A 25483-nucleotide genomic window follows, 5' to 3' on the forward strand; every position below is an offset into this window, starting at 1 on the left:
TTGACAAAACATGTTGTATGCCCATATATAGATATGATGTTCCCATATATGGTCAGACCATATTTAGCAAGGCATGTCGCATTTTGTCAAATATAATTTGATAGTCCAGGCCGGCTTTAAGCGTTTTAAACTATAAAATTTTCTTTCTTTTTTTTTTTAAACTGATTATATAGTTTTCCATTTTTTTATTACTAGTACTTCTTTTTATATAAATTATAGTTTACTGAAATTTCATTTGTCTGTCTATCAAAAATCTATAGTCCTATTAATTTTAATGTTATTGTTCAAAGCATATTTGTTATTTAAACTTTAATAAAACTGTTTTTCTTGTTAGTGCATAAAATCATTGAATTTCAATCCATTTATAAATATCTGCAAAAATATCTCACAGAAATTTTAGTTTGAGAAATTGTTGAATTTACAAAACTTCTATTGGATAATTATTTCAATTCTAAATTGGCTTATCTATATATATTTCCTCCAATCAGATTGATGCAATGTTTGAAACCTGGCTCTATCACGAAGATCAATCGTCTACCTACAGTACATGCGGAAGTGGTAAATATTAATTGTTTAATAAATTAATAATGGGCTACCTCATCAACATCTGCCATTCTTTAACTGTCATATTGGTCACCTTAAAACTTGAGGTGATAATTGTTCCTCTTTTTTTTTCTGCGACCAAGCTTTGAAACCAACTACTGTGCGAGAGACTGTGTGACTCTTTTCTTTCTTTCTTTTTTTTTTCTTTTGTGCACTTGGTCTGGTTTCTCTGCGCATAGAGATGATCTTGTATTATCTATCCGCTTTACAATATATTACCATTACCATAATAACTGAATGAAAGCTTACATATAGCCGATATCCATTAACTATATGGCGTATGAGGATGAAACTTAGATCGTAGGCAATTATAACGAAAAATATTAATGTTTGTGGCTGGATTTGAGGTAAATAAAGGTATTGAATAATGTAATTTTACTACTCCTTGACAATTCAATTGTTTTACCAACCAAGTCTTTGATATAAAGTCATAAAATTTATACTTCAATGGATAAATAAAGACCTTTTCTAAAACTTTAAAATATATTTATATAAGATTTAGAAAAGGTTTATACTGCAATCGATAAAAAAAAACTTTTTTTTTATGATACAGTATGTAACATATCTTATACATACTGTCAAATCTTGAATTCAAGCCCTGGGCTTCTTTTTTTTTTTTGTGTGGGGGGGGGGGGAAACTTTGGATGGGCTTTTTTTCTAGGATAATTTGCAAAGTAAAGAGGGGTTCTTTTCAAAATGAATGCTGTAAATTTTGTGAATTTGTACTATGAAACAATAAATACGGACACTGAAACATCAATCTGTGTCGTGGATTTATTTAACTGGCATTAAATCACCAAAACTACTATATAAACCATGCTTGTTTTCAATTTATTTTGTTTTTTTAAATTCATGTACAGTATATGTACTGTACTATCTCAAAAAGAAGCCTATGCTATCTTGAAAAGAAGCTCATAGTCTCCTTTTCGAAGGCTAATACTGCAAACTAAAGAGGGGGCTTCAATTCAAGATGGGATTCATCTCGAGATTTAGCCCATGGGCTTACAGTCTATAGGGTCTTTGGATATATCATTTTTTGTAATTTATTTTGTACTTAGTATAAATTTTGAGTAACAAGTAATAAACATATCTGAGAGGATTGTCAGTTTAGTCGCCGACGCTTCAACCGGATGGAGTTTAATGTCGTACCCAGGACGTCCCTAACTACCTTAAGCTAGGTTTAACTACTCTTAAATAACAGTATATTAATCTTAACTTTGGATCATATTTACTCTGTTGGACTATTTTGGTGTCATTTTCATCATTTGGAGAATTTGAATGACATCTGTAATGAGTTCACTATTTATTGTTATCAAGGTTTGTTTTTTGATTATGCTGATGATGAAATTCAAAAGGTAAAAGGATACTCTAGTACAAGTACCTCTTTGCTGGCTCTTCAGTATGGGAAGAAGTCATCAGAAATGAGGTCACAGATCACTAATATACCTAGGGCAGAGATAGATAATATTGTTATGATGGATGGGGATTTGTAGAACTGTTGTTGGTCGAGAATGTCTCGACGTTTCGATTAAGGTTGCTTCAACAGTTGCAGCTGGGCTGCAGCTTATATTAAATGTGATTTGACGGTTTTTGTATGTTGAAGCTTTTTAATTATTGTTAATCAATTCTATAAATTGTATATATTGTATATATTTTTGTTATGTTTAAACTGTACCACTTCGAATATCAGTGCAATAGTACTGAAAGTGCCGACAGTATAAAGAAAGAATAAATAAATTGGTAGACCTACCAAATTGGTAGTAAATTAAAGGAAAAGGTAATAATTAATATATTTAAAAAGTTAATTGCTGTTATTGAGTAAAGCTATGGCCCCAGGTTTCCTGAAAGTTTAATCATGGTAATACCAGGGAGTTGTTATATGCTATAACAACTCCCCCGTAACACTTGCAGTGGTGGCACCAGCTGGGGGGGGGGCCTCCCCTCCCCCACCGGACAGGTCAAGCCCCCTGTTGGGCAGTCTGACCATAAAAAATATAAACGACCACACAAACCCAACACATGTCTGTCACAGTTTCAGAGTGCGATGTCCGTCCATTCAGAGGTTCCTATTCTTAAAAAAATTTCATTTGGGAGGGGGAACGAAACCTAAACCTAAACTTAACCCTTCTCCCAGCTCGAGCCTATGAGCTCAAGTCCCTATGTCGGACAGCTTAGCCTCCCCAGAAAATATATCCTAGAGCCGCCACTGAACGTTTGTTCACCTCAATGCCTCAATGGTGTCTTCAACAAGGCTGTAAAGACATTCTAAATTTCCACAACAAATCAAAACAAAAAAGTTGTTGAAAAAAAAGTATCGTATAAAAATTTTTCTCCCAACTTGATATTACCACTGATACATTCTATGATGTGGCGAGAAAATATGTTAATTGATATGAAATACGCCCATGCAATGTTTAACAACAATTATGGTGGGCCTAAGCAATATGTTTAATGAGTTTTGGCAGTTTGTATATCACCGCTGACTGGCTTGTACAATCAAAACTCTGACTCGCATCTGCTTTATCAAGCTGTATTGTCAATAGACAGTGGGTAACTAGGCAAATATTTGTGAATACCAGAATATACAATTGTACTTCCATTCCAGAAAAATAAGAGATTTTAAGGATGCAGCGCATACAATATGCTGTGATGGCCTTCCATTCGCTTATATTATTGTAATTACAGGTTTCCCTCCAAAGAAAGACCCCTCTGATTAAGGACCACCTCTATTTGAAGACCACTATTCTGTGGTCCTAAGTTAACAAATTTCTTTTATCTTTATTATTCTAATGAGAGAACAAAGCTGCTAAAGACCATTAAACCCCAGCCCCAAAAATGGTCTTTAATTGGAATGAGACCTTTATGTTATATTTATTATAGAATTAGATTAACTCGTAAATTGTTTTGTAACATATGTGATTCATTTATAATATACCATATTGTTCCACCAGTAGTGAAAAATATTTTCTTTTATACCCTAATGAAAGTGATGATAATGATGATATTTGTGAGGGTGATAAACCGAATGATAGTACTGTAGAGTAAAACCCAATAATGGGACAACTTCGGGACAAAAATAGTGCCCATGGGGTTTCGATCCCCATTTCGAAAGGCATTATTTACTTTCTTAGGTGAAGATGTAGGCCTACTGTATGAGCATACAGCATTTTTACAAAAAAAAAATTCCTATTACTTCTCAGCTTGGGGCTTCTCCCCTCGGGGACAAAAGCAGTATCCCCGGGGTGTCCTCTAGAGAGGTCCAATTTTCAAGGGCACCACCATTGACTTTAGGTGCCTTGTATGAGCATCTAGCATCTTATTTTTATTTAAAAAAAATAAAAAGTAAATCAAATTAAATTAAATTCCTATACGCTCATCTGCTTGGGGCTTTGGTCCACTTGCACTCAGTCAAGTATTCAGTTACCATGAATAATAATGGGGATAATGAATGGAGATTTGAAGTTGTTTTGATAGTATAGTATCCTGTCACAGCAGGCAGTCTGTCAGCTTTACTTCCTTCTTCCAATGGAACTATTGCCTGGAGCATAAATCAGGAAACAGAAAAAAAAAATGTCAATGCATACCCATTGAAGATTCAACATGTGGTATGCATCCTGTATATTTTGTATTTAACTTTCACAATGACTAATTGTTTATAGTATATATAGCTCTATGACAAGATAACACCAATAAACATTGTTAACTATAATATAATTAATCTAATATAATAAAATAATAATATAATAAATATAATTTACATATACTACAAAATGTTGGAATAGATAAAATGGTAGGTTAAAATGAATATCTTAAATTACAATGTTAACAATCACACTTTTTAAAATTTTAGTGAAAACATTCAAAACAGCACTGAAAAGTGAAATGGTACCTAAATATTATACACTGTACAATATATTCACTGTATCACTATAAACTGTACATTGATACATTTGTGTGTGCTGAATCCATAATTGTTAAATTTCTAAAAAGCTTTCAACATTAATTATTAATTGCGCATTGATTTATTTGATTTTTATTGTAGAAGCCAAATAAAATAAATTAAGTCGATCCCCTGAAAATTAGGAATGTTTGGAATGCGTGAAAGGACCAAGTCATCACTTGGACCATAGTATTATCATCATAGGGGTGCAGAACGATATATTTGAAGTAAATTGAAGATATATAGCGTTAAAGGTTTTAAATTAGTACGTAATATTAATTTGTAAAATATAATATATATTTTAGTTTTGTTTTAGTATTGTAATAATGAAAGTGTCTAAAGGATAAATAGTGTTTTGAATTTAAAATCACATCCAAACAATGGAACATTCCTTAGTAAACAGAAGCTTGCTTCTTGGACTTTTCAATTTATACACTTCGTATTCGCGATAGACTTACTTTGTTTTAGTAGGTCGTATTTCAATTTTGTTCTATTTAGGAACCTACATTACTCGACAGCAGAAGACAAACGTAAGTACTGATTATTCAATATACCTAGTCATAGAACCAGTAAAATAATACTGTATGTCTTTATTATGATCGACTTACCTAGCTAAGCCTAAGCTGCCTCTTCTTGGCAATTCGTCGAAGCGTATCACATACCCAGGCCTACCTAACTCTTCACTAACAGCAGAGAGCGATCTTTTCTACTCTCTGGGGCCTAGCCGGCCTAGGATTGCGGCAGTAGGCCTAGGCTAGCCCTATACTCTTCAGTCCCAGCAGGCCTACTACTAGGTTATACTGCTACTTACTATTAGCTTAGGTCATTGGCCTAGCCTAGGTAGGCTACCTTAGGCTTAAATTAATTATGTATCAAGACACAAAGGTTCTGGAGATATTTTGGCATGATGATGGGGGTTGTAGCTGAGGGAATATTATTAGGCAGATAGAAAAAAATTGTTTGAATTATCACTCCTCTCGAGTAAAAAAATTGGGATATCTTGATGTGACGTGGTATTAAGAAGTATTTAATTTTTTACCTCATCAACATTTTTAACAATGTATCTTGTGGTTTATGCAGTGGCGGCTCTAGGATATATTTTCTTGGGGAAAAGTTGTCCGACAAGGGGACTTAAGCTCGTAGGCTCGAGCTGGAGGAAGGGGTTGAGAGGGGTCCCCCTCCCAAATGAGATTTTTTTAAAGAATATCAACCTCTGGATGGCCGAAAATGGCACTCTCAGACTGTGACAGACATGTTTTGGCTTGGTTGGTGTGGTCTGACTGCCCGACGAACTTAAGCCCCGCTGGCGCCACCACTGGGTTATATGTATGTGCATTTTTGGTATAAATATATGTTAAGTTTCTCATTAAATTAATTATATTTCTTTTATAAATACTACATATCCTGATTTACTTTTTTGAAAAAAAACCTCCACAAACATAGAGTAATACAATATAATAATTTTTTCTGTCTGCCTTAATGATAAATTTTTCAAATATTTTAGGCCTGGTAGGGTTTGGTTATGTCTTTAAAAAAAAATTGTTAATGGATTCAACATTCAATAACTTTATTTGTGAATGTGCAAGTCACACAGAGAAATTTAGGTTGGCTCTGTGTAATGCTGAAATGCAAAAATAAAAAAACTAAACAAATACTGTATACACAAACATGTGCATCCCTACAGTATAATAATAACAACAATAATGATAACACAACACTTATACTCATGTGCTAGAATTATTTAGTGCTTTAATCGCACAAGGGATGAAACTATCCCTAAACCTATTCGTAGTCATTTTCGAAGACTGGTACTGCCAACCGCTTTGCATTATCTGGAAGAGGGAGTTTGCTGGATGGAAAGAACTGCACAACTATGCCTGCTTCCTGTTGAAGAAATTCAATCGTAGTTTACTTTACTAATTGTTAGCATTAGATTGACCATACACGCTTACTTGGACTTTAGTTCATAAATCTTGGGAGCCATGTACAGTACAGTTGGTACTGTAATCAAAGTCATATAAACATAACTCACAACATATGCCGAAAGGGTAATGAAATCCAAGTGAATATAAATGTAATGGTTTTTAATGCATACAAGAGGAAGGCAGGCATACGGAACAGATTTTCTCTTAACATGCTTTTCATGTCCGTATTATTTAATACCTGTATGTATGAATATTTAATGAGGTTTAAGTATTTGGAAAGAATTTCTACTACACAGTAGATTTTAAAGATGTGTAGTTGTTATGCATGGATTTGGCAGATTTGTGCAAATTGATATTAAAACTCTGCCCAAGGTAATTTTCAACAGTGTCTAAATGGTGCCATTTAGATGACTAAAAAGCGAAAAGTTCCACTGATTACTATCTCTGATAACAAAGTATAATACATACTCCAAGAATTGAAATGCATACCAACGTGTTGGAATTCAATATTTCAAAATTTTGTCATCATCAGGTATTGGATGACTAATGTTAATTCGTTTGTTTTCATGAAAATAGATTTTAAGATGATTTTGATTTCAATGTTCCATAAAAAATTGTCCAGTTAGTGTTGTTGTGCAGTTTTGAATTCTTCGCCAGTGGATGCGAACAAAATGAATAAAAATGATAAATTTACATAAAAATTTTTTTTTTTACCGAGTACACAAACATCAAGGAAACCAAATTCCATGTACCCCTTGTTTTGAGGTCATGACAATAAAGTTTAATTTATCTTATCTTTATCATAACCTTAATACCCAACTCTAGCCGAACCATTTGGTTGGATACCCAAAGCCTTACTGCACTGTGTCCACCACTATTTCACAACAACAACCAACATATAGGTGTCTAGTATACAGTAATTTCCATCATGAATTTGTGACTAATTTTATTTGCAAGAGCTATGCAATAAAACCACCAACAATATAACCAGTGTTTCTATTAGGTATTAATAGTTTGTAAAACATGTTATTAACAGTGGCGGTACAGTACAGTAACCACAATGAACTTTGCACCTTAATTTATCCCATAATGCAGTGTACTACATTATACCTACAGTATGATTAAAAAAACAAATGATTGTAAATTTGTTTTTGCAATGGTTATCACTTGGCTTTATAATAATACCATGCCCTGTACTACTGCATAGTAAATATGAATCATGGTTGAATATTGATAACATAACGCGTAGAATTATGATTCATGGAATCCCTACTATGTGTACCCGTACATTCTCTATTTGCCTTCAAATTCATTTCTATACATTCTTTTCTCGCCTCGCTGACTCTCTATTGGGTAACCCAAGTTTATCTGACTCAACAAATATGCCCTTTGTGTTATTTAGAGTTATTGTTAAGGGGTTTTTTTTTTTTTTAAAGAGAGCATGCCTCGGAATAGATGGTGTAAGGTCCTGCATTGTACGGTTTCCAGGCTTTATTTTACAGATTCACTCTTCACTGATCTTCCCACACTTGGGTTGGCATTTTAGTAAGTTACACTCTGGAACAGATATTTGAAATGCTTTAATCCATGATGACTAGTCGGCTGTGTTGATAAAATCCTAGTATCAACTGAGTTTGTTTTTGATAGATCATAATTTTATTTCTTGTTAAATATGTGTCATTAGAAAATCATAAAACAAAAATTATTAAAATATTAGACAAATTTTTTTTTTTTCAATATAGAAATATTATTTTTAGTATTTCTAATGTCTTCATATTTTTTGTGGTTTTAGTCAATTTGTGTACTGTACAGTTAGCATAGTTCTCGAGTATAAGGCCACCCTACCCCTACTCCTTCTTACATATAGTTTTTTTCAGGGTCAATGCATGTTTCCTGAAAAGGAGTTCCAAAGTACAGTATTTGTTCAAAGTCATTAAGCCCAGGGTACTACATATGATTTTGAATAATTAGCTGACTTATTTCAAAGGTTTGAATAAGAAATGTGGCTCTAACAAATTGCCTTTTGTCTGACAATACTTTTTCCCAGTTGTATAATACAGTAACACTGAAAATGTTATTTTTTAAAGTACTGTAGAATTTGTGTGAAATATTTTGTGTTTATGTGGGGGAAAAAAGGAAAGTAATTTTCAGTTATTCTAATTACCTAACTAATAATTCCATTTGACATTGAGACCTGATTGGTGATATTAATTGATGAGCGATTGATGTTCCAGTATCCAGTAACTGTCTCTAGTGTCTATTTATCACCATATTAACGTTGGTGATTGACAATTGATTGCCTATTGCAACATCCTGTATGAGACCTTTAAGTCAAATGATTGGTATTTCATAGTGCTGGTAAATACTGGTTATTAATGTAGGGGATACAATCAGGTTTAGCACTACTGTAATAATAATAATGGTAGAATTATAGCACATTTTAAGCCTTCTATGCATATTATCATTTATCTATTATTAAAGGATATTTCACGAGGGCAGCCCATCCAGCAAAGCTGATCATTTGGGACCCTTACATACATTGATATTAAATAAATTTTTTCATTACCCTGGTCATTTGATTTAAAAGCATTATGGAACATAGACTCGCGCTCCCTCTGGGAGTATTACATAATGTTGCAGTAGCTACATCAGCGTATTTTGGCATTTACAGTAACCCTACTGTACTCCTGGGTGGAGAGAAGCAATGCAGATGAAATGCCATGCCCAAGGGCACAAGTTTAATGTACAGCGAGGGAGATATTTTTTTTCTTCTTACTGTATGATGACAATTATTGTTATTATTACAGGGCTGGAAATTAAATTTTTGCTAGGTGCTGTACAGTAGCACAGCCAAAATCTTATGGCATCCCCACTCCTCTCCCCCCCCACCACAGGACACAAAAACAAAATTTGGTAGCACAAGTAAATTCTTTAGAAGCATATTATTTCCTCATCCTTTTCGCACCCCTAAGATAAGCACGCTGCCATATTTTATCCTTTATATTTCCTCTTCCCACCAACTTTTCCTAGCCTATGCCCATGCATTATTATACAAGAAAGAACATTCAATGAAAGAAAGAACAGACATTTTTGAAAGGGGAAAAAAGATGAGAAACAATAATAAATGAAAAGAAATAAGAAAAGAAGAAAGAAAAGAATGAAAGGAGTAAAAAGATAGAAAGATTATTATTATTATTAATTTATTACTTTATTATTATTATTAATTTATTACTTTATTATTATATTAATTGTGTTGTGCAAATACAGTATTTCAAAAATTAAGACTGCAATACTGTAACTGCCAATAATTTTTTTAGTAGCTTTGTTGTATCCTAATTCGTTTAAAATTGAATATAAATTTGTTTAAACATTATAATATTGTGTACAAATGTGTAATTGAGTTTAAGATTCTTAGCCCTTGCCATTGCAGTGAACCAAAACTAAACAAACTCAACAACATAACATTAATTTTTATAATTCTTAATTAAGTTACATTCTTAGCATACCACATGAAATATTATATTGAGAGAGACCTGATTGCAATGTCATCTGTAAAATTCACAGTGTAACTTGTAACAGAATCTCCGTTTCAGAATGAATATTAACCTGTACTGACAAACAGAAGGGATATATTACATTAAAGCTACCGTCGTATATGAATTTCAGTTCTTTGATGCCGATTGGGTATTAAAAGATAGTTTACATCGTAAAGTACTATGCTAATGCCTTAAGCGGAGTTGAAAGTGGTGTCTATTAAATTGTCTAAAATGTAATGAAGTTAGCGTAGAAGATACTTTTTATAAGAATGTATACTTTTTAAATGATTCATGAGATTAAGGTTGATTTGATTTAAATATCCATTCAGACTAAAAGTATGAAGAATTTCGAGAAGCTTTCTAGGTGGCCTACAGTAGGCCCGTCGCTCACAGGACTTGCCACATCCTACGCTGACTAAGGTGATCGCTGTTGATTAGAGTCAAAAGAACTCTCTAGGCCCACGTTTACGCGAGAAGGCTATGCAAAAAGGTTAAAGTTTTCCATTTGTTTATTTCACTCCATTTCAAATCTAGCTGGTCAATACTGTGACATCTATTAAAGGAATATTTACCAAGGCTTTTCAATAAGTTATTTTATTATAAAATGTACAAATAAATAAGTATGAGGAGTTCAAAAGACTGACAAAATTTACTTGAGCAGAGGCTTATTATTGTGTAAAAAAACTGCCACTTAGCTGTTTGTTTTTATGACCACTATAACGGCTTTGGTTTGGTAACTAATTTGGTCTATTGAATCTATTTACTCATTAACTTTTAATAATAATAATAATAGTAATTATAATAATAATAATAATAATAATAATAATAATAATAATAATATTAACAATAATTTGTTATGTGCCAATTTCAAAATAAATGTCTTCTAATAAATATTGTATAGTCTGCTGTTTTACTTGTATAATAGAGTAATTATAAGTCAATTGTGATGTCATCCAGTGTTGCAACTCCCAATGTTATTTTCCTATTCCCAACCTTGCACTAATCTTTCAATAAATGCACAGTTTGCTTGATCTTTTTATGATACAGAACTCTACTAATTGCTTATTAATATCGTAATTGCTTATTGATATCATACACGATCAGACATACTGTATAGACAAAGTATTGTTGTGTTTTGATGCAACATTTATTAACTTCTATTTCCATGGGTTGCAAGTCAGCATAATTACTGTACCAGTTGGGTCAAAGGTCAAAAATGTCTCTGACCGCTCTTGTAGACTTTCTGCAGTATTTTCAAAAAGGAAACAAATTTTTTAAGCGTAATATTTGTCGATAAAATAATCTCTTCAGTAACTTGATCTTTACTTCTCCATTCTTGTGATTGGCTCTGATAGTAACACTAAGCACATTATACACTATGCACTAAATTTTTCTTGATGTCCCTATTTTTGGCCCATACTTTACATCTGCAGTACAGTAGAACTCCTATTAAGGGAATATCTTTGGGACCAAAATTAGTGTCTCCTGAATAGAGGTTAACTGTAGCAATAGTAAGATATAGTTTTCTTCATTTCATGGCTGAAAAAGTTTCCATTTAATAGGGTGTCCCCTTAATAGGGATGCCCCAAGTGGAGGGGTTCTACTATGTGTTTAATTATGTATTATGCGACTATCTCTTTCAAATACGCCAGTAGAAATTCAGTATACCATATTCATGCATATTATCATTATAAGGTAGTATCGGTGACCAAGTTGAACGTACAGTATTGATCAAACTCATTGAACCAAAATACTTGTTTCATCCTGATCGTCAATGTATTGACGACGGGTCAACACAAAGAAAATCACAATATAGAACACATCAATACAGACAAATAGAGCATCACAAGTCATACAATAGATAATATTGCTAAATATATATATATTTTTTTTTATAACATTAATAACCTAATTGATAATAATTTTAATTTCCATTTAGATAATGTGAAAAATTGAATTATCTGTATTTTACTATACATGTACAATGTCAATTTAATCAATTTTTAATTAAAATTAATATAATTATTGTGTAAAGATTAATTATTATTGTGTAATTATCCCGGTTATTTTATTGTTAGATCTGTCATTTAGTATAAATAATAAATTGATTGTTATTATTATTTGTAATGAAATTGATGACTGAATATTGTTATCAGTTGTAATACTGGATGTAGATTATGAATGAAATTGGGGCTGTAACTATAATTCATGGTCTCTTTATGAAGTTGCCAAGCGCTTTAGATTTTAGATTAAGACAGTACAGCACTTTGTGTTACAGGAGGGCGAAGGTCATCTCAGGATAATATTTTTTTTAAAGTACACAACCTTGTATGCATTCAAAACAATAATATAGTAGTTGAATAGACGTGAAAATGTTGGAAAGCGCTTTTAAACTGGTTAGAAATTACAACAGATTGATATGTTTGTGGAGAAACAAACTCACAGTACATTATCAAGAATATTTGTGCTGTACAATTTACCGCAACAATATACTTTCAACTGTTTAGCTTAATTGTGTAGAACAATTATACTCAATATATTTTTACAACAGGATGTTAAGCTTGAGTGAGATTGGAATGTTTAAGCATTGACAATATAATATACTGTAATACAAGTCAAAACATTGTTTACTTTTGTTGCAGAATTGTTTTGAATTATTGAATAAACTTGGACTTTGAAAGGTGAATAACCCCCCTTAGGCTATGTTCACATGAAGACAAATTCATTAGCATACTGAAGGTTGCTTTCACACTACATTAGGCAATTCAAAATTGAATAAGGAAACTGATATGTCCTCTTTATATTAAGTAGTAGTAACGTATATACTCGCATATAAGTCAAGGCTTAAAATTTAGCAAATTATGACCGAAAAACATGGTGTCATTTTATACGCACGACATACAAATTTTAGATTTTTTAAATCATGTTTCGACTTACTGTACAGTACATTGTACATTGCCATATGCGAATATACTACTGCAATAAAGATACTAAATTTGGTTACTATGAATGAACGCAATTTTAAATATGGGGAAATAAGATTTTGTTTAACATTTAAAAAATGGTAGTATTTGGAAGATTAGCCTTGCATTTGCCTTCATTTTTAGCCAGCCAGATGCAATATGACCATAAAAAATAAACTCAAAAGAAAAAACAAAACATCTGATGCGACGACAATGAGCCTCAATATTGTAATTTAAAAAAAAAAAAACTTTTTACCTAGCATTTCGCTTCCTAAAAGAGTTTATTATAGCTGGCAAGGATGCTACAGTCCAGATGAGATATGACCATAACAAATAAATTTCAAAAGAAAAAACAAAACATCTGATGTGACGACAATGAGCCTCAATATTGTAATTAAAAAAAAAAAAAACTTTTTACCTAGCATTTCGCTTCCTAAAAGAGTTTATTATAGCTGGCAAGGATGCTACAGTATGTGTTCTGATTCATGTTTGATTCCATGCTTTTTGCAAATTTTTACCAAGTTTTCTATAAATATTCTTGTGCCTGATTCTTATTATATTTTATAGCTAGCTCAGGTCTATATTATCTGTTTGCGCTAGTCCACAAGCTCTGTGCGATTAGCTCATCCAAATTGCTGCGATTTCCTGTGTGTGAAATACTCTTCTCCTAGGTGAGTCATAAATAAAAAAATCTATTTTAAGGAACCTGGATCTGCTGGGCTACGTGTCTCGCGCAGAGTCTGTGTTGCAAATCGAATGTTGTTATAGAATCAATGAAATCATTCCTTACTGTAGGTTTTTAGTTAAAAGAAGAAATGTACATTACTGTACCATACCAAATAGGGCTTAACTGTTTCATACTTTCTATAAATTGGTGTGATATTGGAATATTTGTTTTAAATAGAAGTTCATGCTTGTGATTTTTGCAAGCATTAAAGAAGAAATATTACTGTAATGTTGGGGAATCTAATTATGTACAGTATATGAGTCCAGTATATGATTTTATAGATTAAAAAAAATCTCCAATGTCCTTTTAAATTTCTTTTCATTGGTCAACTTCTTTCTACTCTACCTCATTTTCAATTCATGCTTCACTTCTAATAAGTTACAATATTGTTTGTATTATATGTATGTGTTACTGTACAGTATTGTATATATGTTCATTATATATCACATAGGCAAAAGTAAAAAAAAAAGGCGCAACAAAGAGATAAGGTTGCCGGCGCCTGTGTGCGAGAAAGGCCTATGACAATGCATGTGCTTAATTATTATTCTACAGCTAGGTAGACAGTACTGCAGGCTACAGTACTTCACAAAATCTTCAGTTCATTTGGCCTCATAATGAACCCTTATTATGGTATGCCATCTGCGGTAGTTGATCCTGAATAGAATGAAGTCTGCAAAATGTTTGCTTTCATCATTCAAGCTTGGTTTCTCATGGCTCTCAAATGGCAATGACATTATACCTTTAGCCTACAGTAAGACCTCTGTATTATAGGCTTGAAGGCACTTGCCCTATAACAAGAGGAACTGTAAGTAGAATCCTGCTGGTAGCCAAATTATACCTTTCCACTAGTTCAAGGGCAGGTTGCTCAGCAGCAGACACTCATGATGAAGTTACAAAATATTTGCCAAACTTCAGCTTGTAAATTATTACTGAATCAATAAATCTAATTTACTATAGTATAAATATAGCTGCTGTTCTATAATTGGTGCTGGAAATAACTAACATTTTAAAAATACCAACTGAAGCAGACTAGAACAAAATTCAATTTTTTCATGGATTACTCTACATAATTTTGTGATTGATAATTTAATACTGTAGTCAATAATTTTTTTTTTCTTTAAACATATAAGTTTAATTTATTAGTTAGCACAGTCTGTAATTTATGAAGTAATAAATTACATCAAATCAGTATAGCTTATTATTGAATGAAAAGTAATGGCTTCCTGAGTCAAAATTATATCACCACCATTAAACAAACATAAATACTAGTGGTAGTAGTAGTTCTTTTGGTATAAGCCCATTCGTATTGTATGCACTCTCATGTGGCGGTCCGCAGGGCCCCGTCCCCTAGGAGTCCCTAAGTGGCCCCTATAAATTATAATCACATGGTTATCAATCCAGCACCCTGACCCAAAAGGGCCTTGTTGATACATACTGTAACAGGATAATGTGTCTCTGACATCCGACTGTATATCATGTTACATCCAGTGGCGAATTAAAGGGGCCCCTGAATTTTTAATATTTTACGTCCGTGAGTACCATTTCCGGCCACTTAGAGGTGCCGCAATCATAAACTTTCTTACCTCAGCCCCAACCATAGTGGGACTGAGGTGGTATTGACCCATTATCAGTCAGTCTCTCTCTGGGCCCAGTATTAAACCTTCCTGGATTCACCACTCATATCATATCATTTATTTTTTTGTTAAAAGCATTTAGAATGCAATGACAAACAATTAAAATGCAAGCACATTTAAAATTGCACTATGGAATTGGCAACCGGGACCCAAAAGTCCCTCACTCCCAGCCACAGGGCCCCCAGCCCCATCTTTACGCTACAGCTTTAGGGTGAGCATATACCCAAGGAATCTCCTTTTCAATTAAATGACAATTTTTCACCACTGTATCAAATTTAACCCAAGACTCTGGTGTCAGAATGCAAGTTTCTTAACCAGCAAGGCTACATTTATATCCTAGGAAATTTCATGGATTTTGGAAACAAACATTGAGAAGGATCATTTATATCAATTCAGTATGACACTTTCATACAAAATGTACTATAGCGTACTACGGCATTCATGTCTTAACACCATAAGACACCAATTTGTTACTAAGCAACACTATCCAATCCTCCGATACGGCTGAATTCCTTCATACTGTAGGTGAAGCCATGATATTATAAATCAATTCTACTGTCATCTTTATTTTATTTTTTCATCTAGTTGTTTTTAATTAACTTAAAACTTTACATTCTATTGTACTTCGAATATCTACTGTATAATCCTTTTAATCGGAATTGATTCAGGTTTTGATCATACAAGTTAAAAAAGCTATCGAGAAACTGTGGTTTAGCTGTGGTGATACTCAGCGGTAACAACCGCTTGGTGGTGATACTCAGCGGTAACAACCGCTTGGTGGTATTTGCTCGGTAACGAAGCGTTGTCACATGATATCATGACGTACAAGTAGCATGGTAGTATATTAGGTGCCACTGTTTAATTATCCAGGTACATTCTAAGAATAAACCTTGTGGTTGATTTCTATTTCAATAACACAATATTATACGTGTGGATCTCATTCCAGTCCACTAGCCCAATGTTACGCTTCAGTGACTTTCTGGAAACGCTTCGCATTGTAGACGATATATTTCAGGATATGAATAATGACAGGTATTATAATAATAAGGCTACTGTATTTGTATTGCGCAGTAGAATCCTATTCCAAGTAGGCTTCTGTGGAGATTTTGTATCCATCCAGTCAAACAAGTTACCATGCATCACAGTTAGAACATTAGTGATTGATGATAATGTGAAATTCATGAGTAAGTTCAATTGGAATATGGTTTTGATAGTCAATTTTGGTTAGTTTCAACAAGTGTATACTATATTGGTTTAGTTTTAATTGTAAATGTTTTTGTACTGTCAGTTTTAAATAGAATATATTTACTTGAAAAAAAGCCTTTGGTTTACAAGGCACCATAATTTTAAATCCATTGGCATTAGGCCTACTTGTTTGATTGCAAGGCTGGGTTTGTAATATTAAAAACAGTTTTCAATAAATTTCAGTAGTTCATATTAAATATATTTTTATGTGTAGTTAATATCATGTGCCTAAAATGCTTACTACATGTCACATTACAGTGGCTCAATTCTATCTTGTTTTGCATATAAGTCTGCCACCGAAAATCAGTGGACGATGTCGCATTGGCTATCGCTCACGACGAGCAGGGTTAGATTCGTCGTACGACGGTCATATGACGCAGTACTTGTCCGGCTTTACGGTCATGTTTTTGACCATTCATGAGTCAAACTTATTGAAATACACAACAATAAATTAGTTTTTAATTCAATAATCGCGATTGTTTTTTTAGGTTCTACTTTCGCCTGAATTAGCAGAAAGACCAGGTTTTTGTCCATGTGAAAATCCCATCTAAAAACAATCAATCATTGATTTAGAACATAAATAAATAAATAGTAAGCTTAACAAGAAACCCAGACTATAATTATAAGAAGAGGTGTGAGTAACTGTATGCAGTATATAAACCTATTGTGTTGTTATTCAAGTTTTGTGCAACAGCATCATGGATTTCTTGCTCGTATCAATAGGATTTTGGGTTTTAAAGAGTACTTAAGTCTCTGTATCTACTCTAATACTACAAGTAATCATCTTTAGTAGATTTAAATGTGAATGGGAATAGAATTGAGTGACTTTTACATGATTATTTATAGCATGCCTCAATAAGCTCTCTCACTGAATACTGTAGTCTAGGAAGACCTGATTGCTGGCTTGATATTTGTGTGTAATTGTGCAAATAATATATTTTTAGATGCATGGATACGTAGTTCTCTGAATAAATTGACTATGAATATTCCATTTGGAATATTTATTGCATTCATGGTGCAGTGCATGTCTATATTAAATACACAATACTGTTGGAATCCTCCAATATAATTGTAGAGTTAGCTTAAATCCTGTTCACATTTGATTCAATTTGCTTAACATAACACATTCCCAGTGTGAACAGCCTGTTGAACATTCTCTTTTAGTTGCATTGCCCAAAGCGTGCAGCAAGAATTACCCAAGTGATTGTTTTCCATTTTGCTGTTAAAAACATCCTTAAATTTTAGTATCAAATTTCATTTGTGTAAAGCCAAAAAAATAAGGATTTTCTCACCAGTAACCTTCAATCTGCGTTGCCAACATTAATAATACTAATAATTAATTGTTAATTTATTAATTAATTTATTCAATATTATACTACACTAATCTAATTGAAGTTATTTGATCATCCTTAAATTTGGCGGTAGAAATTTATGAATACTGATAATATGAAAAGAACTAGAAATTGTATTCATTCTTAAAACTTTAGTTAAGGGATGACATTTTTTTTTCACATTATAATTTTAGTCGCATGACTAATAACTTTATTGAGACACAAATTACAGTGAAATATGTAATTCAATATTTATTTTCTGAGTTAATTTTCAATTTATTTGGCAGTACTGTATTGATAGTATCTTATAAACTTGTTTAATCATAAAGGTATAAAATTACTTTAAAATTTTATTTTATCTCCATGTTTTGATAAATTATAAGTCGAACAAATATGAATTGAGGTATATAGTATTTAGCTAATGAAAACATAGGCCTTATATTACAGTTTATTTTGTCTTACCATTTTCTACATAAATTCTGTAGGACAAATTTCAAACCATGTAACTAATGTACAGAAGTCTTAACAAAAATTTTGATTTGTAATTTAAGTTCAGAGTACAGTATACATAAAGGAATACAAGCTATTGTTGTATAGCTATTTAACTTCTCTTAGATTGTAAAATATCTTTACCTGAAGGTCATCATACCCTATAAATCATAACCAACCACAGGGGGGAAACACAATTGTACAAGTGTTGGTCTCAAGCTGAAGTCGGCACTGAACAGAGCTAAAAGCTCCCTATAGACTGTGCTCTCAATCCCATGTGTATGCTAAGCCAACTTGGGTAGGATCTTGGAATTTTTCATTGTCAATGGTGCATGCTAGATATTTGCAATGTAGTCGGATGTTTGTTGGAACTACAGTAATCACCTGATCCAGTGTGGCCAATCAGAGTGTGTTTTGAAAATTCTGTATTCAGGCCTATATCAAGCTATGATCATCATTTAAATACTAATCATTTTCTTTCTAACATTTTTATCGATTTTCCACCAATACCAGTACCAACTCATCTTCTCCATCATCATTGTCTTTTCCATTATACGGTAATTCTAATCTATTCTAAATATAATAAATTAAATTACATTTTTTTTTTTCAGAATAATATATCAATATTTCTAAATGCCTGTGAAGAGTTTGGTCTGAATCGCTCTCAACTATTTCACTCGATTGATCTCCAAGCATTATCAAGTCTAGCAAGGTAAGTTGAATAGATAGTCGGTCTGCCAGTGAGACTTCCTACATAAGTAGTGTTAATTTTTCAACAGCTTCGAGATACTGTTGTTTGTACATAAACTTAAGTTTTGGCCCTTGCCCAGTTTGAGAAATTGCAACATGCAATATCTATTATGAACACTTCCCCTTTTTAGCCTCCTGAATGACTCGCTTGGATGTTTTACCTGCATTCTAATCCAAATGTAGCTCCCTCTATGGTAATTAATGCCATATTCTAGTGCCCTGTAACTGGGCATACTGTAGGTACCAAGATCCCAAAATAACATTCTTACAACTACATCAATATTATTGCAACACATGCGATTTAAGAGCAACCATATAAATGATCATATTATGTGATGAATTAAGAAACTCCTAGTTATTAAAAAAATCCTGTATGCATGTTTAAAATTTTTTATCCTGCTGTTTGTTATTTGACACATCCTTAAGGCCACCTCCCATCATTCCTGCCCCCCTCCCCTCTCCCAAATCAAATTATTATTGTCATAAAAATAGACTTTGGTTATTTTATTAGTATTTGAGTCAGTTTCTTGTCTGGATTCAGATCAGCTGTTCCCAATTACAGTATTTCTCAATTTGGAGTTCATTATGGATTTGTCAGATCTCACACAATTCACTTAATTCCCCATCACGTCATAAATCAACACAGACCTCGGCTAAATTTCGCAAGTTGAAAGCAAACGTCTTGGGACTTCCTGTCGCCTTTATACTTAAGGTTTACCTGAGCTATCAGCATTAAAAGTCTTCTGGTGATTATGGTTTTGAATAAAAACAAACAAATCTCATCCTTCAGTGGCACGTTGGCATAGCACGTACTGTACATACCGTACATATGAACATCACAGACCAATTAAATACTATTTTATGTGACGTGTCTAGACTTGTTTTTGTCAATTTATGTAGAAGATCTACCATACCGCAACTAGAATTAAAGACATGTAGTCCGTCAAGGTGGTTTGTTTTTGTTCTTCATGTTGTTTATTTGAAAAAAAATTACTTGGAAGGAATTAGACATGCTTAAACGATGCTGCTTTTTTGTCTGTAGTGCCACAAAGCTAGCCTACAAAAGGTTGTGGGTTGAGTTGCATATTTTAAGAAAATCGCTGACTGGTACTGTTATTGTAATTGAGTATAATTCATGTGTTGGCAAAATATAGGCGTTTACTTAACCCTATTATCCACTTGTAAATATGTCTAATGTAAATAAGTTGGTTTTTAATGGAATTTGGATGACTTTCGATCAAGAATAACAACCTTTTCAGAGAGAAGCTTTTGTTTAAGCATACAGAATTGTTCACTACATCATAATAATGTACTACTGTACCACTAAAATATATTTAAGAAAACCTCGATGTTTAAAGCCAAGCTCTGGAAGAAAAAATCTTGATATATGTTGTACAAATAATTTTTCTGTAATACTGTACACTGAAGGAATGTTTGACAAAAAACTGGTACAAAATTTTGAATTTAACAGCTTGATAGGGGAGGGGGAAAATGAGTGTACCATCCTTTTTGGCCATTTACGAATGTTCAATGCAAGTGTTCAATCTCAGCCATTCACATGATGTAATGAACAACTGAAGAATGTTTATATTTAAAAATAGTCATTCAATGCCTGCTAAATGTTGGTGTCAAATACGCGAGAGTTTTTAGAGGGATTTTTTTTTTCAATATAGATTAATTGGTTATGATACATTATTTAATAGATAATAAGCCTTATATAGTTTACATTTGGAAGGACCTTCATGCTTTGATTCCTGCTCTGGTCATCAGCTACAGAATCAAGCATACATTATGAGATGAGCCACCTCCTGTGGTCCTGCTGCGTTCTTAGTCATGCTGAAAATTCAACTCACCAGGCCTATTCACATCCTCAACGTACCAGTTACCAATTTTTTGTCGAAGCAAGACAAACCTACAAAGTGAAAAAAAACGTTAATTACCTTGTTTAAAGAAATAACGCCAAATAAAAAAAATTCCTGAGGCGAAAGAGGGTGGCCTTAGGCCTGTGGACTTTGGATACTATTGTGTTGTATAAAGAGTGGAATGTGGTAATGTAGGTAAGCAGTTCATTAAATAGATAAATATAATATTCTTTATATTTGCTTGAAAATAAATACCATAAATATGATGGTAGAACCAGGTAGAATGAAAATTTTTAAAAATATTATTTTTTAATGTTAAAATTTTCACAGTGGCATGTGCACTAAAACACCAAAATAAAATTAATTTTTTTATTTGAAATATTCATTTTCAACAGACAAAGACATGCGCATGAAGTGAATGAAGTATTTATGTAAAGGTAGACTCATGTAGTACATCCGTGCTCATAATTTTTTATTCAAAGTCTGAAGCCTTGCTGTCACGTTGCCGAAAGCTTTCTTTCACATGAGCTCACTTTTTCAGATTTGAATGACTTTTGTTTATTTCCAGACAGAGGAAATTAATTCAGCATTTAGATTTGGGGTAAGAATCAGGTTGAATTATAAGTAAACAAAATACAGACTTTCATTGGTGGAAAGGGAAATAACAACACACTGCTTTCTTACTGTATCACTGTATTTACTGATGAATCTAATATTACCATTATTCGTACACTTGGTTGCAAATATATTTACCCATGGGAATATACTTGTAATAAACGCTACAGTGTGTTGGGGAAGGTTTTACTAATTTTTGACAAAAATCAAAAGCTCCAAGTTTTAAAATAACCAATGTATTTTATAATGTTTACCAAAATAATCTCTCAAGTGAAAGTACTTTAGCTTTGTAATGGAAAAGTGAAAATATTGATCCTAACAAAAAGAAAGTTTTCCTGTCTGTAGTTGTTGTTATTACTTTTAATTACAGTATCACTATAGACATGTTTACAGTTTGCTTTAAAAATAGTGCTTTGTTAAAAATTATTTGTATGCATGGTTCAACTGTTGCGAAATCTCCCCATTATTTTCAATAATCCATTTATTTAATGATAAAAAATAATTATGTTAATTTAATATCTAATTTCATAACTTTGGAAGTCTGAATCTCATAAGCTCTCTCACAATTTTCTTTAACAGAAAGACTGACAATGTATGCCCATATATAGTCATGATGTACAGTACATATATTTTCATCATGACAATATTTAGGAATGTTTTTTGGTCAAATAAAAATTCATGGGGTTGGCAGTGTTTTATTTATTCATTCTATATTATTTCAAATCATCTGTATGCATTTTCTGTACAGTATTACTCAAGTTATCTTTTAGGATTTATCATGCATTATTTATTAAATAAAACTTATGCCTGTAGACGATCCTAAGCTTATGAACATTTTATTCTATTTAAGAAGAAGCTTTGAACTGAATTGCACAAGGGGTAAATTTAATTTTATTGCAGCCTACTCCCCATCTACTTTGATACACACAAATTTATCCTATTCCTAGGTACTCTACTACTGTATAATACTAACCTACAATTACGGTTTCCATTCACATTTATCACATTGTAATCTTACTGATATTTTTATTGTATTGTTTGCTTGTTTATATTTCTATTGTATTTCATATATTTTGAGCTCAGCTCTTATTTTCTATCGATTCCACATATATTTACAATTGCACCCTGTATATATTATTTACCGGTACAGCTTACTTTGTCTAAAATATTTCTAACAGTTAACTGCAGTAAAACCCATGATAATGAGAAACGATCTGCAAGAATCCTTAATATACACTTATGAATGCTACAGTAATCCGTGCCTTATCTTTACAACACACTACTAGAAGCAATGCCTTGTGATTATAATCTTCGCAAATGCTACTTGTATATTTCTAAGCACCGCCAAATTGTCTTCTTAAAGTACTGTACGACTTGATCAGTCCTATAAGACGACATTTTAAGAGTGATGCAATCGTGATCTGATTTTTACGGTTAGGAAACTACTAATATCTGGAAAACCATCAAATATTTTCTTATGTTTATGAATATGAGGCTACTAAAAAATAATGCTACAGTAAAATCTTGTATTTTTTTTGCAAGGTACATCTATAAATTTGGTGGTAACCAATCATTTTGTAATAAAAACTAATCAGTCAAAATTAATTTATCTGTCTGATTAGATATCTTGATCTATGCACTGCATATGAGCAGTTGTTGGTTTAAAGCTTAATATGTTAGGTTCAGATTTTTTCATTGGTATTATGTTTTACTCTGTGTAATGTGCTGTAGCTGAGCTTAATCCACACAGCATACTAACTACAACTACTATAGCAATAAAGGTAATAAGTTGTGACCATAATATAAAACTGACATCTTCCATGCAAATACTGTATTCTCAAAATTGGTAACTCTGTTGTTTTGCATAATAATGAACTGGTGGCAGTTGTGTTTATAAAAATCACTTCAGTAACGTTCAGAGTGCTTTGCTGCACAGGTTTTGCGGTTTTAGTAGATTCTGATAGGTCAGTGACCTTTGCTTTATTCTATCTTCAGACAGAGATCACCTAGGTAACCAAAATCTTCAGGTGTTGGTTTTTTAAAGGTGTGTTGCATGACACTTGTGTGCCAAATTAAAAAACACAATTGTTGAAATACAGCACCTAAATATTATTTTTAAAATAATTATATTTACAGGTAATAATAATAACCATAAAGGGCGATTAACTTGCATTAATTTTTCTTTACGATGTACACATTTATGATACCACTTTCAAAAAAAGCCAATTTTTCCCTAATCTGATGAGACATACTGTAATTTGCATGATTGTCACTATATTTTACGACGACATACTATAGTTGGTTCGGAATACAATCATCTACTTCGTGAACATAAGTGGATAACCAAGTAATTGCCTATTCTCTCCCAGAAGAGAACATCCCTCGAAAAATATAATGGAACAGTCAGCCTTGGCAGGCACAAGCGATTCTGCAATCATGTGTCATCCTTACTAGCCAAGTTTTTTGTGTAGTCTCTGGATGTGCCCATCTGGTATGATTGGTGCTAAATGATACTCAAATCACAACAAATGTTGAGTCTGATTAAATACAAATAGCGAATAGTAGTGGTAGTGCCATTGAAGGTCAAAGGGGCATAGGACCCCCTTCCGCACCAAAAGAAATCCAGACTAATCCCAGAGCCCTGGGAGAAAATTGGAATACTGTATACTGTAAAGACTGCCATTCTAATTCACAAATTATCAGTTCCACTCGTCGTCATAATCATCATTTTCATTTATTGAGCAGAATTTCTGTTGATAGTTGCACATGGGTTTGCCATACTTATACCGTAAGCTGGGCACACACTGTACCCGTCGGTCGTCGGCAGACACAATTCTATGGAGTACGCAACGACAAGACACATGCGCAACAGATCGTTTTTAATGACGATCTGTTCAGGCTGTCACCAACTGCATCGCGTTGGGTAGCACTTACAGCGAGCGGAGTTAGATTCGTTGGCCAGCAGTTGTGCGACCGTTTTTCGACGCAGTGATTGCCCGTGTTTACTCATGTTGTCCCTATGACCCTTCAAATGATTATGAATTATATTTCTCTTTGTAGTTACACTCCTGAAGAAAGACGGACAGAAGAAGAACGAAGACTAAAGAAAGTAAGTTGCAGGTGAATGGCGCGATAGTGTTGGTTCCTCTGTGTTAGTCCGTTTCGGTTATGTTTTTTTAGCATGCTTAGCTTATTTGACCTACTAGAAATTGTTTCTTAGGGGTCCATTCATAAAATTCATAAATAAGTCTAAAAAAATTATAATTTAAAATATCTTCACATTAAAGGGCCCGGGAAATTAATCTTGCACTGGGGCCCGTCTTCACCTAGCTACGCTGCTGGCCTACACTGTCGAGCCCCTCCCTTCCCCACCCATATGTGTGCAAGAAAATAATGAAAATTATGGATATTCCCGCATAATTAGTTTATTAATTTATTTATTTCCTTGAAATTAACATTAAAACTCAATTTAATACACTTGTCCTATAATTCAATCACAACCGTAATATGTACAATAGAAGTCCAAAGTACACATAATGTCAAATAGTTTGCAACATCTGAAATGTAGTTAAGTCAAATAAAATACATTAGTAGTAAATCAAGTATAAGTGATTGAGATATGATTGATATAAATTCACTGTACTTTAGCCTTGAGTATCATGCTTAGAGTATTATAATAGCTTATCAATCTGTTAGTGCCTCATTACAGTAGCATAGCATTGGATTGTAGGATACTGTATACACTGTACTCAAGTGCCTGACATTAAATCAAATGAACATTTATTCACTTCCATTAAACAGAATACAATTACAACAGATATATGTACATGTATGTATGTATGTATATATATATATATATATAT

General features: G+C 32.8%; 1 protein-coding gene across 1 annotated transcript in view; it reads left to right on the forward strand.

Moving 5' to 3' along the window:
- Positions 1–488: 488 nt before the first annotated feature.
- The window catches only part of LOC117103668 (LIM and calponin homology domains-containing protein 1-like), a gene marked incomplete in the record, with an annotated part of 69871 nt that continues 44876 nt past the window's right edge, over positions 489–25483 (forward strand). Inside the window, 4 exon segments of the mRNA XM_033244264.1 lie at positions 489–558; positions 19005–19105; positions 21574–21606; positions 24681–24729. Coding sequence (XP_033100155.1) covers positions 493–558; positions 19005–19105; positions 21574–21606; positions 24681–24729 — 249 coding nt within the window.

Source organism: Anneissia japonica, unplaced genomic scaffold (genome assembly GCF_011630105.1).
Source record: "Anneissia japonica isolate Jap-2015-1 unplaced genomic scaffold, ASM1163010v1 scaffold288058_len748972_cov163, whole genome shotgun sequence".
Classification (NCBI taxonomy): Eukaryota; Metazoa; Echinodermata; class Crinoidea; order Comatulida; family Comatulidae; genus Anneissia; species Anneissia japonica.